At 43.8% G+C, this 15,618-nt stretch overlaps 1 protein-coding gene across 3 annotated transcripts in view; it reads right to left on the bottom strand.

Annotated features, from left to right (window-relative positions):
• The window catches only part of lsamp (limbic system associated membrane protein), a 470,076-nt gene that overhangs the window by 40,816 nt on the left and 413,642 nt on the right, over nucleotides 1-15,618 (bottom strand). For all 3 annotated transcript variants that reach the window (XM_030395195.1, XM_030395200.1, XM_030395187.1), the window contains one exon: nucleotides 1,699-1,824. In XM_030395195.1, the coding sequence (XP_030251055.1) occupies nucleotides 1,699-1,824 (126 nt within the window). The remainder of the gene's footprint in view (nucleotides 1-1,698; nucleotides 1,825-15,618) is intronic.

Here is a 15,618-nt window from a genome sequence, read left to right as displayed (position 1 = left end):
ATATGCGATAGCGGAGTGAAAATAACAACATCTCTCAAGGCTCATCCTGCGCTGCACAACAAATCTGATAGAGACTGACGAAAAGTTACAGAGGACGACGCTGTGATGTTTATTTACCGCGAGCCTGTCTACACATCTGTGTTTATAGTCCTTTTGTTAACTGAAAAATACTTCCCACATCTATTTTCAGGAGCCAGGTGCGTGGGAGAGGTGCATGTTTGTTTTTTTTTCCAGTCTCTATGTCTATTATATCTCAAGCTTTGACTCTCCAGACTTTTGATTTTCTACGTTAGGTGTATCTACTACTGACCTGTGTGCATTTCTTGACTGTGTTTTTTTTTTGGCAGGCTTGTCGGGGAAAAATTGGACTCTTGTTATTTGCTATTTTGTATTCATTATAGATTTCCAAATGTATCTGTTGTTTCTCGTATCTCGTTGTTTCTCCATGCATTTGTTCAATTTTGTAGTTTCATGTAATCAAATGGGACTGTGCATTCAGTTAGGAAGTTGATGTTTGTTAGTTGTCTATGTTTGATGCGGGGATCGGGATTGGTCGCAGGTCGATATTTGAGATAGTTACGATAGCAAACTGTTGGTCTGATGAAGGTCCAGCACTGAAACGCTGCAGATGAATCTTTGCAAGTGAGACTATGTGCCGCAGTTTGCTTGCAACTTCTGTTTCTGTTAGATTTCTAAACATCACGGCTCATCTGTGTCATGTAAGTTAAATATGTTAAGCATATGCTATTTTGGAACATTAATATAGCGGCACAAACAGCAATTTGCCCCACATATAGATATACTGTAGTAGGGTATGTAGTGCTTACTTCTCTTGCTCTCCTCCCTGTGTGCTTTTTCAACATGGACTGGTGCAGGCTACACACTTTCTCATAGCACAGCTAACCAGTAGGCTTACACCAAAATATCTGTCTGAGAGCATCTGAGACATCCGAGAAACACTGAGAAATGTGAGTTTGAGAAACGGGGGAAATTCCGCAATAACAGAATCTTCATTCAGATTTGATCAGCCCTGCCTAGTTCGACAGTTTCATCTGAGTTTGCTGAGCTGAAAATACGGCCAAAGCACGCTGTTTCTAAATGCATCTGCGATGAGAAATAGGCTATGCATTAAGAGAATATCGAGTCATATTTGATCAGCACCGTCTAAATTTTTCATTTGATCTGAGCTTTGCAAAGCAGCGTCTGCTCAGAGGCCACTTTCCAGCTCGCTTTTGCACCCGAGATGATGGTGCACAAAATGTGATATCTGTCGGCACTGAAAGTCGCGTAAAGCACCTTTAATGTCACCGTGGCTGCTTGAATGTCCCGTTTTCACCGTACTTTGATACTGAGAGAAAAAGACTGGATCTGATGAAATCCAAAACTAGTTTATCCTCAGTGGACATTGGATATCCCTCCACCACTTTAAAGAGCGATTGTGATATTTGCGCCAACATATAAAACTGCAGGGACTCAAATGCTGTTCATGTCTTTAACCTCCACAGCCCTTACATATCGCCAGCACCACAGATAACGTTCCAATACTGATTTAGCTTCTTGGATCACCGAAAGAAAAACACAGACACACACACACAAAAAAAAAAAAAAAAACACCCCTGGTATTCGAATGATGAAATCTGGCACACCATCAGCCTGACTGACGCGAATGATAATAAGCTCTGATTGGATGACTCTTACCTGAGGGGTTGAGCAGCCGCCAGGTGATTGCAGGGTCCGGCCTGCCACTGGCCAGGCAACTGAGTGTCACATTACTGCCCTCGTTCACTGTGATGTCTTCTGACACCTTGTAGATGTTGGGTGGAACTGGAGGCAGAAGAGAAATGGCATCAGGGTTAATTCGACTGCTATTATTCACGAGCGCAAAGAGCAGAGCGTGTTTTGTCTCAGGAAAAACGGGATCGACGTTAACTTAGAGAGCACTAGTGTTTACAGCGTCTTTGTAAAACACGAGAGCCTGGAAGAGACCTTCCATGAAACACTCTACACTCTAAACACTAATCTACCACAACAGCTTCTTTGCTCCCAAAACGTCCTTCGCCATCTCTTCATCGGCAATGAACACAGGTTAAACGTAAAAGCAAGTTGACCTTGATTCTCTCAGTGAGAGAAAGAAGAGCTAGAGTTAGAAAAGCTTTGGAGGACCTTTCTCTCGGCACCCAGTGGTACTTACAGTAAACTTTCTCAACCCTGGATCCCGAATAAGCAATTTAATCTCCTGCCCCGGGACCTGAGCTCATGAAAACAGATTGCTTCTCATGTCATACGGGAACCCACCAGACGCTTGGCACCGATTCTGGGTTTCAGACACGCACTTTCTGAAGAGTAGGCTTTAATATGCGGGAAAAAAAAATGTAAGGGTGAAATGAAGAATCTTGTCATGTGTGCGTCTGTACGTGACGCTGACGCGCAGCTATTTCATGGCGACGCAGCATTTGAATGATCCTCCCGCCTCGCGATCACCATCTTCTCCTCGCTCCCCCACTGCTCTCTCTCCCGCACAAACAAACAGACACCTCGGGAGAGGGCGAGAGAGGGAGGAACCCGTACCGGGAAAAAAATAAATAAATAAAAGAAAATCTGATAAATTAAGAAGGTATGGTCTGTTTTAAAGTGAGTCAGCAGCAAAGATGCAATCAATCATGAAGGGTGTAGAGGGCATACATCACTGTTTTCGCAAACTGTGCTTTGGATAAAGTGTGGTATATACAGATATGAGGCCAGGAATACAAATAATGATCAATGGCTTTGGAATGTGATGAATGTTGGAGGAAGCATATTATGGACAAATGAAGAAAAGTCACTTTTTTTCCCCCCTCCTATACTGTGACAAATGGATTTACTATTCTAATCTCAGGTTTGCGTCTAAGTGTGTGTTTTTATTTTCCATTGGGCTCGACGCACTGAGAGCCACGGTGTCTCTCTCGGATCATTTGCAGCGAAACACCTTTATAAAGCGCGAACCCGTTGGTGCTCCTGCGTTTCAATCAACATATTACTCCAGTTTCTTAAGGACAAACTGAGCGACCGGGTTCGACTGCGATTCCTCCCTGCAAGTTGCTTTTGTCGATCCAAGCAGCTTGTGAAACAAGTTCGTCCCGCCATCCGGAATTGATCCCCGTGCGAGGCAGCTGGATTCGCCAGATAACGCGATCACGTGATCTCACAAATCGATAGCTCCAGAGTCCATAGCTTCAAGTTAGAGTATGCTCTTGTGTCCGAACACGACTTTGTTGAACCAAATCGGTGTCCATTGAGGAAGTATGGATGGTTTTAGGTGAGACAACCAGCAAGAGAAGAGAAGACTGTTGAAACCTTTTGAAAACTACAATGACGGAGGTCCTCTAGCTAGTCTAGAGGTTAGCATAGCTGCAATAGCATCGGTTATATCAGAGCCGGCGGTGATAGGGGGGAAGGTGTTTTTTCTCTTCTCTCAACTGTAATTGTCAAGAGTTGGACTTACCAACGGGCTACCTCTGATTGGTTGAAGCTAACCCGTTACTGACAGTGATAGACGGATGGTTTGTCCAGTTACCTGTCCAGTATTTTTTGAAAGCGCCTGCTTAATTCTAAACCGTTTCTCTGGACGCCTTTCCAGATGATTCTGCTCATCTGGCACGTCAGGTAACTGAACTTTGGGGACTGTAATTGCTATCATAATTATTTGCCTATGTAACTTATTGGTTAAGATGCTTTTGAAAATTATTCACTTTTAGCCAATGTCTATAAAGTAAGACGGGATGGTGACATCGTTAGACAGAGACATTCAGGGTTATTCATGATTTGACCATGTAGAAAACTGTTACACAGTATGATTTAGCTCCACTAACGAACATGAACATTGAGTTCTTGTTGAATAAACAATACTAAAAATATAGCCATGGAAGTGAGATGTGTCATTAATGGCTGTGCTGTGTACACCTGCATGTTAGCCGCCTGTTTGCTGTTTGTTTCAAGGGCAGCTGTCGGTCACCGAATGTTTCTAGACCCATGATCCACTCTTGACCTGCATTCGGTGCCTGCTGAGCCGAGCACATTCACAGCGTAAGCTTGTCATTCCAAGTCAATTTTTAAATAATCCCTCAATATCCCCGCGCATCAGTCGGACTAAAGGTAGAGAGAAATCATCGCTTAATCACCTGCCCGTTTCTGTTCCTGCAGTGCGACACCGCCTTCATCTTCAAGTGACCCAGATAATAATCATGCTTTTAGAAACACAGGAGGTGTTACGAACACAGAGAGGAGATTTTAAAAAAGCACTTCATGTCACCTGGTGCTTCCATTCAGTTCTATACAATTTACCGTACCCACGCACGATCAATTCAAAGGCCAAAAAGAAGAGGAAACGCGCTGTGAAAGTGTCCATAAACACATTAAAATGCATGAGATGTTTGTCGACAAACGGCAGATATAAAGAGGGAGGGGATCTTATCTTTTTGTTTCACCTTGCAATATTTTGTGTTTTTTTAAACAGAATTTTAATTAACAAACTTTACATAAAGGGCATTTATCACCAGTTTTTGGCTTTTTTCATCACTAACTTTCAATAATGTATTCAGGATCCATGGTTGTAATTCTAATTCGGAGGTGATAGATAATTTAGTGGTCTTTCTTAAAAAATTTAAACACATCAAACCACTCTTCTCCAGCCCACCGTGTATTATTCATCAATTGTTTTCGGGCTCTCTCGCATTCATCAGGTTGATGTCTGAGGCTGATTCCAGTTTCCTTGCATAAATTGTCAGCCATGGAAATGATAAATCACAGAAAACAATACAGATGACTATAACAACAGTATAAATAATGTCACAGTGCACTTTTTAGAATATTCCTTTTTTTTCCATCAGTAACAAAACGGTTGAACAGGTTTTTTTCCATCAATATAAACCAACAAATTCAATGTTCTCTCAGCCTCATTTTTCAAACTAATTCAAATTCGAAACATGGAACACTCCCGTCCTTTCAGCCACTAAACGGGAATGATATTAGCCTACCGCATTTCAATCTGAACATTTTACCTGATAAAACTAAATGTGCCATTGTTCTGAAAAACAAACGTGTGCTCTTTGCAAACAAATAAAACCCCCTAAAGCCTGAGAGGAATATACCGGGGAGTCTGAAGCTATTTCTGATGGCAGTCCCATTAAAGCTCCCGCCGCTCCGCACCTTGCCATACGCCTTTCTTAACCAACAGCGAGCATTTAGACTGCGCGCCGAACGTCATTCGGATGAAGGCGGACATTGATTGCCATGATTTAAGTGACTGACTCGACACTCTCCCCACACTCAGATCCTCGTTTATTTCTCCATCCAAATTATTTAAGCGTAAAAAGCCAGTTTGGGAAGCAAACCATAAAAGTTTACGGGTTGCCCGCTCCAAAGTGTCGACAGCAGCACAATCAGCGGCGAAAAGCTGGTGTGGAAAGTAACAGACTCTGCCAGCACTCAACAACCGCAATTTGTCCATAAACAAGGCACTTAAACTCCAACTGCCGCCATTAAAATTACTCAGTGGCTACAAACAGTAAAGACCGCGCCACTCGTACTGCCGTGGGCGCCATTCATACCAGGAGGTAGCCACGTTTCACGCTTAACATCTTTGACTTTGGTGCATATACGGCGCGTGCCTTCGTGAAGACGTGTGAAATGAAACAATTAAAAAATAAATAAAAATCTGTATTTGTCAGGCTGACTATGTAACTAACAAAACCACTTATGGAGGATCAATACCGAAAGCCTTTAAGAGGGCCAAGTTGTAAACACATTTGCGAGGGTGGCATCATGTGGGAATTCATACGCTGCCTGAATCTGATCGCGGCTGCTGCGTTGAATTGAAATAAAGCCGCCCCGTTCCTTCTTATCGACCACGTTTTCCGAGAAACAATATCTCAGCGTTTGTCTCTTACAGATTGTTTCTCCGGCAAGGTTATTATCGAAGCTTTGTCTCTGTACGGCATCAGTAACAGCCTTCCCCCCCCCCGACTAATGTCTCTATCTCTCTCCCACTCTTGCGAACACACACACACACACACGCACGAGCCGTCTCTCTAATACCAACTGACAGCACTTTCACAATTGTGCCAAACGGCATTTTAAATGAAGTCATACAGAGTTATTGCTGTAGTCAAATGACCGAGCCAAAATGAAGATGCGCTTCCCAGATAAGGGGGAGATGGAGCGGGAGGGTGGGTGGCGGGGCTGGAGGCTCTCTCGATTGAGGTGACCAAAGACTCCAATTGGCTTTTCTTTTTTTTCTTTTTTTTTTCCCTCAAAAACAACTAAAGCGGGCATGGGGCAGGGCGGAAAAAAGTTGATTGGTTGAGTAGGATGTGCGACTGGAGAATTAATCCTCGGGAAGCGCAGATAAAAAAAAAAAAAAAATGGATCGGGTAAGAAACAACTGCTCACATTCTGATAACCCTGTCGCCTCTGCAAACGGGAGGGACGGGAGGGGGGAAGGAGGGAAAAGGAGAGGAGATGAGAAAAGGAAGACAGTGGTGAAGGGAGGAAGTGTGAATGACATTTCAGCTCTCACATATGGAGCCCGGTGTCCAGCTGACAGGGAGAAGGAGGGAGGAGGGAGGAAGGAGAAGAATGGAGTGAATCGTAATCTTAGTCATAGGTCAGCCTTTGAGGAACAATGTTGGAAAGGGCAGCTCTTTGAAAACCACTTCACCTCCGCAACTGCAGGACAGATGAATTCCACAGCGATACACCGCGCTCTCTCTCTTGGCTAATGTTTTTCCTATGGCTGGGTTTGGGTGAATTATGGCATAATTCACGCCCACACTCGTGGGCCAGGAACATCCATATGTAACACCGCGTTGTGTACGTTGAAAAAAGGCACACACTCGCTTTCACGTACACGCTCCTTGGAGAAAGTGTTTTCAAATTCTTTCTGTTTTAACTTCGTTTTTTTTTTTTTTTTTTTTTTTTTTCTCAAACACTGCCCACGGTATTTCCAGTCATGGCAAAACATAACCACCTACAGTATATGTAAGCGTTTCTCCCCTTTGGGTTTTTTGGAAGGTTTCACCCACCACGGAAAAAATCAAATAAAAAACATTTTAAAAAAAATGTAAAATAAATACCATTACGTCCTCTCTGGCTAATGATCTCATATTTGGATTGGCTCTTGGATTCCTCAAAAATAATAAATCTCTGATGAAAAAACCTTATAAATACACTGACCTTGCTTTCAACTCTGATTTCAAACTTCAAAGACAGGAAAGGGAAGAGCGAAAGAGTGAGAGTGAAGCAGAGCAGACAGAGTAAGAGTAATTACGGGGGGGATGTGTTTGTTGCCTTGTTTTTGATGGGGGGGGGGATAGCAAGAGAGAGAGGAGGAGAAAGAGAGAGAGAGAGGCAGTTCCATAGTCCATGTGACAAGTCCGTCGAGAAATGGAAAGCCCTTAACTTGGTGTCTTTGCATGATTAACCACTCCCGCTCCTCTCATTACTGGTTATACATATAAGATGAGATAATGTGAGATAAGAGTTCATTGATCCCGTGGGGGGGGGGGCGCGTTCCGTTCTTGCAGCAGCACAAGGAAAGAAATGAGAACAGATGAACAGTGAAAGTAAAAAAATAAAATAAATAGTAATAATAAGAGTTATCTAAAACCAAAATAAGACTAGAAGCAAAAAATCGAAACAAGAGCAATTAGAGGCAAAATAACGAGGTATGGTGGGAGTGTTGTGATTAATAGCAACAGAGTCAGCGCCAAGATATATGTAGTAATGATACTAAGTCTTTGTCTGCATTAATATGGGATTATGACATAGATATGATATATAGTATATGATATATTGATATATTTAAGCTGGGAGATGTTTCAGTGGCTTTAGTAGCTACTTCCCACAAGCTATTTTAGCTTTTCAGTCGAACAGATACATAAATAACAACTCAGTTACATGCCACCAGCATGTAAACACAAGATAAATAGCCATCGCGAATGTACCTCGGTCCGAAATGAAACTCTTTACTGCTGTGGCTGTGTGCTTTGTGCTAATGGGCTGTTTGCCGAACATGGCAGTTGCTACAACAGCGGCTCTGCTCTTCGGATCGGGGTGGTGTGCTTTGTGCTACTGAGTTAGCGGCTGAACAACAGGCAGGGATGCTGTGTGCTGTGAGCGCAGAGCATCGCTGTCATCGCTTACTGCATCCAAAAGACATTGCACCGCGTCTCACATGAAAGACGACGCCTAGCATTATCATAATGAGTGTATGTTAAGCTATGTTTTCCTTTCCATTCCTGTGATTAGCATCAGCATCAGTAACATATCTGCCTAGCCTTGTGGTGGACTCCTGTCACATGCAATGAGTACACGGGCATCTGTACGCCACAGATACTGGATTTGTTTTTTCATTTGATTGATTGATCGCTGTCAAGATGTTAAGAGATTCTCTATAAATATAACAACAAATGAGCGGTAATGTGAAATAACAATAGAAGATAGGTGGTGAAAAATTGTGACGTGATATAGTAGCAACATAACATTTACTGTATATCAAAAAAAGTATAGTTTGAGTACATTTCAAAAATAATACCCAAATATATTGGGTTTACGTGAGCCTGCAAATAAGAGCTAGACATGTCAGGACCAACTGTTGTAAATGCAAGTATGTAGGTGTTTTGTGCTGTTATTTAGCAATATTAACAGGAGACAGTGTGCACTTTGAATCAGAACCCCTCTTGTGGTTGTGCATAATGGCTCTGCACCATCGCATTTCTGAACCGAAATCTGCCCTGTTACCTTCAGGGGGCTGTAGATATTCATTTCATTTTAAAAAAAAAAGGAATAGAAAGGCTTTTATTCAGTTTCAAATCAGTCGTGGACAACGAATGAATGGCCAAATCCATGTTCATGTTAAAAAAAAAAGTACATTTTGTTTTACTGTCTCTCAAAGATGCCAACAACCATTCTTCTGCATTTGCGTATATTTTCTCCCAGTATTCAGTTTGTTCACTGCATTCTCAGAACCTGGGCTGATATTGCAGGAAGGACAAATATGAGAAAAAAAAAAAAAAAAAAATGTTGGCAGTGACGGTGAAAAAAAACAGTGACGGTGAAAAAAAACACTATAACAGAATCTAATCTAGGGTTCTGCAGACCCGAAGCCTGCATAGATCCATCGCTAAATGTGCGCTGGCGGCGCAAAAACGCAGTTGGCATTAATCATACGTGCATACACATGACGATGTGCCATGAACAGAGAGAAATCCCACCTGCTCAACATCCGCTTGTGCACGTGCTGATTTATAACAAACATTTAGCATTTTAACAACGTGCTTATAAAAGGCATCAGTAGCCTTCATGCAGGAGAACTTAAAAAAAACAAAACAAAACAGAAAAGACAAACTTAATGGACTAAGAGACTTCGATTCTACCAAGGATGGCTCAGCAAAACTGAAGTACTAAAATGGCTTTTAAAAAGACACAACACGGGGGAGGGCGGTTAATGCTGTGAACACCGTATGCTTTAAAAGATGGCATGACCTGAAAGTTCAGACAATATTAACCGCAGAAAAGACTGGAACATCACAAGAAAAAAAATACTGGGCAGAAATACACCGGAGAGACTGATAAAGGGTGTTTTTTTAAGAGCAGGAAATAACCAACTGGTTATAACTCGAATTTGGTAACACACTGTCCCTCTCAAATTCTGCATTTGTCCCCCTCTGTTCTCCATCTCTGATAATCGCAGGTGGTCTATTCTCTCATGTATCAAAAATACGCGAACGTTTCTTGCCCAGGTCCGTCTCAGATGCAGGCGTATTGGGCATGAAATTAGCCTCTGAACGGTATCAGGGCTGACAGCAGGTATATGAAACAACCTCTCCCAGCTGGACTCTGTCGGATCGCTTTATATTCAAGCTAAGCTGTTCTTTACAATTCAAGGATTGCTGCAACTAACTCTATTCCACACCTCGGCATGCACGGAGGACACAGCGAACGGCGCAACGGACACTTTGTGCTTTGGCTGTTGGTTAAAATGACAAAGTTTCCGGGACTTTATGAACGCAAAGTAAAAGGCGGTGTCAAAATAAATGAACATTATGGCGCTAAAACGAAGGATAAGCAAAGCAAGCGCATAGACATTAAAGGACTGTACCGCAATAAATCATCTATACCATCATCAGCACCATTTTACATGTTTTTTCCCCTTGGGCTCATTTTGCTCCCTCCTACATCTCTCTCCCCCCCCCATCCGCTGGCTCTCAATGTGACATTTGGAGGAGTGATGTGGCAGCGCTTGGAGAAGAGGCGTGCGATTATGCTCAGCTAATTTGAAACCATTAGAAGATAATCAGGAGAAAGCACTCGCAGCTCTTTAGCTTTTAGCTTTTAGTGCTTGGGAGCTTTACTGCCAATTACCTGCATTCTATAAAACACGGTCAGCCCAAATCCTCCTCACCGAAGGTCCCGACAAGAACAACAGGGGGAAAAAAAAAAGCAGCCCGGTGGATGCCAGGGTGGCTACCGTCACAGCTCAGGGAACGAATGACGTCGTTTGAACAAGCATCAGCCGCTGCCACAGCGCTGCTGCGTGTTCGCGTGCGCACTTTTATGCAGTGATGGAGTGTTAATACATCTACTCGAGGACTGTACTTAACTACGATCCTGAGTGCACCATTTTCAGCTACTTTGTACTTCCACTTGACTGCATTATGGTTGCAAATACTTTTTACTCAACTACATGTATTTGATAACTTCAGTTACTAGTTGATTTGCAGATTGTTTGCTGGGTCGGAGCCAAAGTGGCGCAAGTTCAACTTGTTATGGGCAATCGGATTTAAAAAGCAAAACAAAAAAGTGATTCCAGATATCAAAGAAATGCTGAAAAATCGGATCAGATAATGGACCGGGCCGTAAATCAGTTATCCAACAGTTTAGAGTAGATACATGCATGTATATATACGTTTAATCTACTGTTAATAGTACTTTTTTATATATAGCAGATAATCAAGTGCTGATTGTTTCGGTGACTTTTACCTAAGTCACACTTAAACATGCTATCGTGGAAAATCTATTTTTCCTCCAAATTTGGCCATTTGAGGTCAGAGGAGAACGACAAGGCCGCTCGCACACAAAAGTACTTGATTAATCCGCCTTACAAACGCTATGACTCACTGAAAGACTTTTGAGAAAGGAAACAGGGAAGCTACTAAAAATGAGACAGGGCTCATAATGTAATCACCATGCTGCATCTCAGAGTGTCTGCAGTGTGCTTGTGTTGATAAAGAATATCTCTTTAGATCAACACTAAGCCTTGTGGCTGAGCCGTTGGTAGTAGTCTCGCAACTGAATGGTACACACACACACACACACACTCACACACACCTGTATGCATATGCACAAGTCAAAAACACACATTTTGTTTTCTGTAGCTCACTCCCCCATACTGCGTGACTCACTGTGAATATCCGCCTTTGATCCCTTCAATTATTCATGTTGACACTGTGACTCGATGTAACAACAAGAGACATCTGCATTGCATGTGCACACACACACACACACACACACACACATACGTACACACACTTGAGCACAGATTCCGCCTGTACTATCACGTCACCGCATGCAAAATACAGAGGAGCGCCGATCTCATTTGATCTCAGACCTCGGGGAGTGTTTTGTGCAGTGGCACACACATGCCGCACTAATTCCTCTCCGCCTGGCACTGCAGAATTGAAAGCAAAGAGAGCGCACGGGTCTGAGAAGTGGGCTGACGCTGCTGTTATTGCTGCGGGAGAAGAAGCTCTGTCGGCCTGACAATGCCAGTGGGTCCGCCCCCCCCCCTCCCCATATGCCCTCTTAGCTGCTGTGAAAACAGAAGAAAGAGAAGAAAAGGTAAGACGAGAGAGCCGATGACAGAGACGACACCATCTCCTCCTCATCTCAGCCGTGGCCGGCAGCAGCGGCAGCTTTGAAAAACCCTGTGAGATGCCTTTCAAAAGGAAGAACCGGATATGACACAGATGCAGTGGCCTGCTGGAGGCACCAGTGGGAGTAAGGGAGGTTTCTCTGTGTTTTTCTTGAAGGAGGTTTTTCTGCATCTGAGACCCGTTGCGTTTCCATCCACTCCTTCTTGGGGACACCACGGTGACTAATTAAGCAGATGGCTTTTCGGGCCGCGTTGAGAGGTGTTTTTTCCCGATGAGGGTGCCACAAGGTCAGCAACTCGTAAATCACACGAACATTTAATTGGTGTTTGCACTCAAAAGAGGGAGAGCAGAGGTGCGAGGTAGAAAGGTGTAGTCGCGTTTTTTTTTTTTGCTAACAAGCTCTCCACCGGCAGCCGGGGAGGGTCAAGGTAGAGACAGTGCTGCAGATAGTATTTTGTTTCAGAACACCAACTAATGGCCGCTCTCGCCCTAATGAAAAATGTCTGTGTTTATATACTCCATACAAGCTGAAATTCTTATCTAGGACTAGCGGAGGTAGCTCAGTAAATCCTTTGCTTCCTCGGGAGCAATAGCTTTCTACTTTAAGCTCGTCATCCAGTGTGGAGGGCTTGCCAAAAAGGCAAAGCAGATTTTGCATTCAAGCCATCAGATGATTTAGAGGCTTACGGTACCATACAGCTCATACGGCTCATGATAATGAGAAAAACAAAGATGGCTAGACAAGCTAAACCCAAGGTTATGGAGTCTTGGCTGCAGTGGCAGCCGTTCCCTCTACAGGTACATTTCTTCGACTGTTTAATACCACTTCCTGCCCTTTGTTCTTCCACTTCCAAATACCATTCCTCATTATGTCACTTTGTCCAGATAAGGCTAGAGATCACAAGCCCACCCACAACCCACACAGCTTTGCAGCTCAGTTTAGATGCCTTTTATGCCCCACCACTTCCCATTTTCCTCCCAGCAGGAAACTGCTATTACCTCCTCGTCTTATTCCAAAGCCATTTCCAGTTAAGCTGCTTCAGCAAAACCTGAGTTCATATAGGGAGTCAGCGATGGTTTGAAAATCATTTTTTTCCTCTACCCCTTTTAATGTTTCTTGCGTCGCTGTTCTAGTAAGAAAAACAAAAAGGGATTCTACTTTCATAATGCATTCATTATCGACCGAGCTTTAACCTACCAGTAACTCAGTCAGTTATGATGCCAATAAAACATCACTTGAGGATTTTGAACTGATTAAAATTGCCTAATAATGCGTACAACTCAGTAATTATATTCAACATCTAAAAGTGCAGAATCTCAATGAGCTGTGGTAGTTTGACTGAACAAATGAATATTTATCAGGTGATCATTTTGTATCTTTTCCATAGAAAAAAAACAAACAGTTGCTGGAGTCGTTCATCGCACTGATTTTCTTGATTACAGCACACGAGAAAACCTCGGCAGTATCATATTGATTTATGCAGACTAGAAGTTCAAAGCGACCTCGCGCTGTCTCATTGTTCACTCAGGCATTAAAAGGGGGGGTATATCAAATTACGGCTTGACTTATTGTGGCATTCAGATGGCCTTTCAGTGTAATTCCCCTGATTCTTAAAGGCCCTCGAGGATGTTCTGGGGAAGTCAAACCAGCAATCAGCACAAACAAATCGATACTACCTGATTCGACCCCCCCCCCGCAATCTGCTAAGAAACAGTCCACCCCATAATGGGAAGTCTAAGTGTGGCTATCTCTGTGGGTATCTGTTAGTGTATGTGTGAGAGAAAGCGATCCACTAACAATTAAGATCCCTCCTGGCCTCCAGAATCCTCGCTTGGCGGCAAACTTTTGCCCTGAGATTGGGTCCGAGGGTTCTTTATTTCAGTCTGCAGCTTCGTTGACGGACTCCCATCGCTCTCATGCTAATGACGCAGGAGGAGTGGGATCAATATCAGGGTTCTCCCCAGAAATTTTTAGTGTAACAGCGCACCGTCTGTTGGGGGGGCGGGCACGCGGACGCTCGTCAACGTCAGTCGGGGGGGGGGAAGACACGGACAGACGGTCATCAACTCCGTCAACCGGGGGATGGACGGACGCTCATCGCCGTCAGCCGGGAGCTCCTAGCCGTCAACCGGGGTACGGACGGACGGACCCTCGTCACCGTCACGCGCGACGCTGACCTAGCGGTATAGCGGCGTCTGGGGAGAACCCTGCTTAGGCGGGAGGCAAAAATGCTTGGGCGCCGCGCCTAAGCCGTATAATGGCAGGGAAAACCCTGAATATGCACAAGCCACCTGATGCATAATGACACAATCTGTATTCAAAGTAGTTCATGCACCCTCACGCATACACATGCGTGCGGATACTTCTATTTTGCATTGGTTTCGAATGTGATAATTGACGATATCGACCTAACAATTTGAGTGAACGGTGGATTATTTTTTGAGCATGGATTCTAGACTATCCCAGTATTTGGTTTGTCCTCCTTTCAAAAGTCCGTGACAGTCAGGACTCCCCGGTCCTCTCTGGTCCTCAGATAGGTCTGTCAAGGCTTTGAGGTGTTTGGGCTCATTATCCTGCTGCAGTGTGGCTCCTTCTCCACAACGATCAAACCGGACGGCGAGGCATGTCTCTGAAGAATGGAGTGGTCAGGGTATAGAGTCAATTCTGTGCAGGTGTCCAACTCCAGAGAATGCAAAACAGCAGCCAGACTTCAATGTCCCCAACCCTGTGATATCATTCTCTCTCCTGTTAAGTCACCTTACAAACACCCATCGGTCACTGCCACCCCTAACTTGGATTAATCAGTAAATGGGACCTTTTTTCACTTGTTTGCCCACCTCAAGTGTTTGTCCTTGCGTCAGAAGGTATTTAGAAAACCGCCTACTCGCCCTCTGAGGCCACCACAAGGCAGCCTCCTTTTGACAGGATGACTGCTGATGGGAGTTTTCATTCTTACTTTAGTAAATTCTGCATCTCTGACAAGGTTGCTCCTCGGGAACTTAGCTGGACGTATCGATCTTCAGATGGTGTAGTCGCTTTGGGTTTGGCTGATCGTGCTCTGGATCCATGATATGGCGCTGAGAGAGCCCCTCTATGTTTGGCGTAACAATTTGAACCCTGGCACTTTCTCCTACTTTTTAAAACCTTAAAACTTTTTTCTAGTCACTGTCAGATTTACACGGGCAATATCAGAGATTGTATTAATTGAAAAAATAAGAAAAACAAAAAACGAAAACAAAAACAAACAAACAATCGTCAAATTTGAAGTAACAGGGACTGGATCAAAATTGGGGAGCGCTGATTCATTTACCCCTACCAGCCTGGTAAAATGTCCGTATCTTTCGCATCCATGCCGACAGTCTGAAATGCAAGCTGCCAAAAAGCCTGAGCGCAGACATTAAACGCGAGTTTCACGGGCTGCGCCGTATTTCTCACGACGAGTCAACTGACTGCTTTGTGTCAAGTCCCTCTCCTCCCTGCTGCAGTCCTTCTCCTGCTCTCTGACCCTCTTTCAATTGCACACAATCGTGGAAGTAAGTGCTTTTCAATTGGGACTTCGGTTTCTGCTTCCAAATATGCACATTAGTCTTCCACCAGACCATGTAATCCACGTGACAGTCACCGGTCAGCCTCCAGTATTCCCCCAATGAGCTAAATAGGACTTAAATGGATGAGAGTCCGACAGTCTATTTTATGGATGTACCTGCG

This window comes from Sparus aurata, chromosome 2, assembly GCF_900880675.1.
Source record: "Sparus aurata chromosome 2, fSpaAur1.1, whole genome shotgun sequence".
In the NCBI taxonomy this organism is placed as follows: Eukaryota; Metazoa; Chordata; class Actinopteri; order Spariformes; family Sparidae; genus Sparus; species Sparus aurata.
Note: the sequence above shows the minus strand (reverse complement) of the source record. Positions and strands in the feature narration are given on the sequence as shown.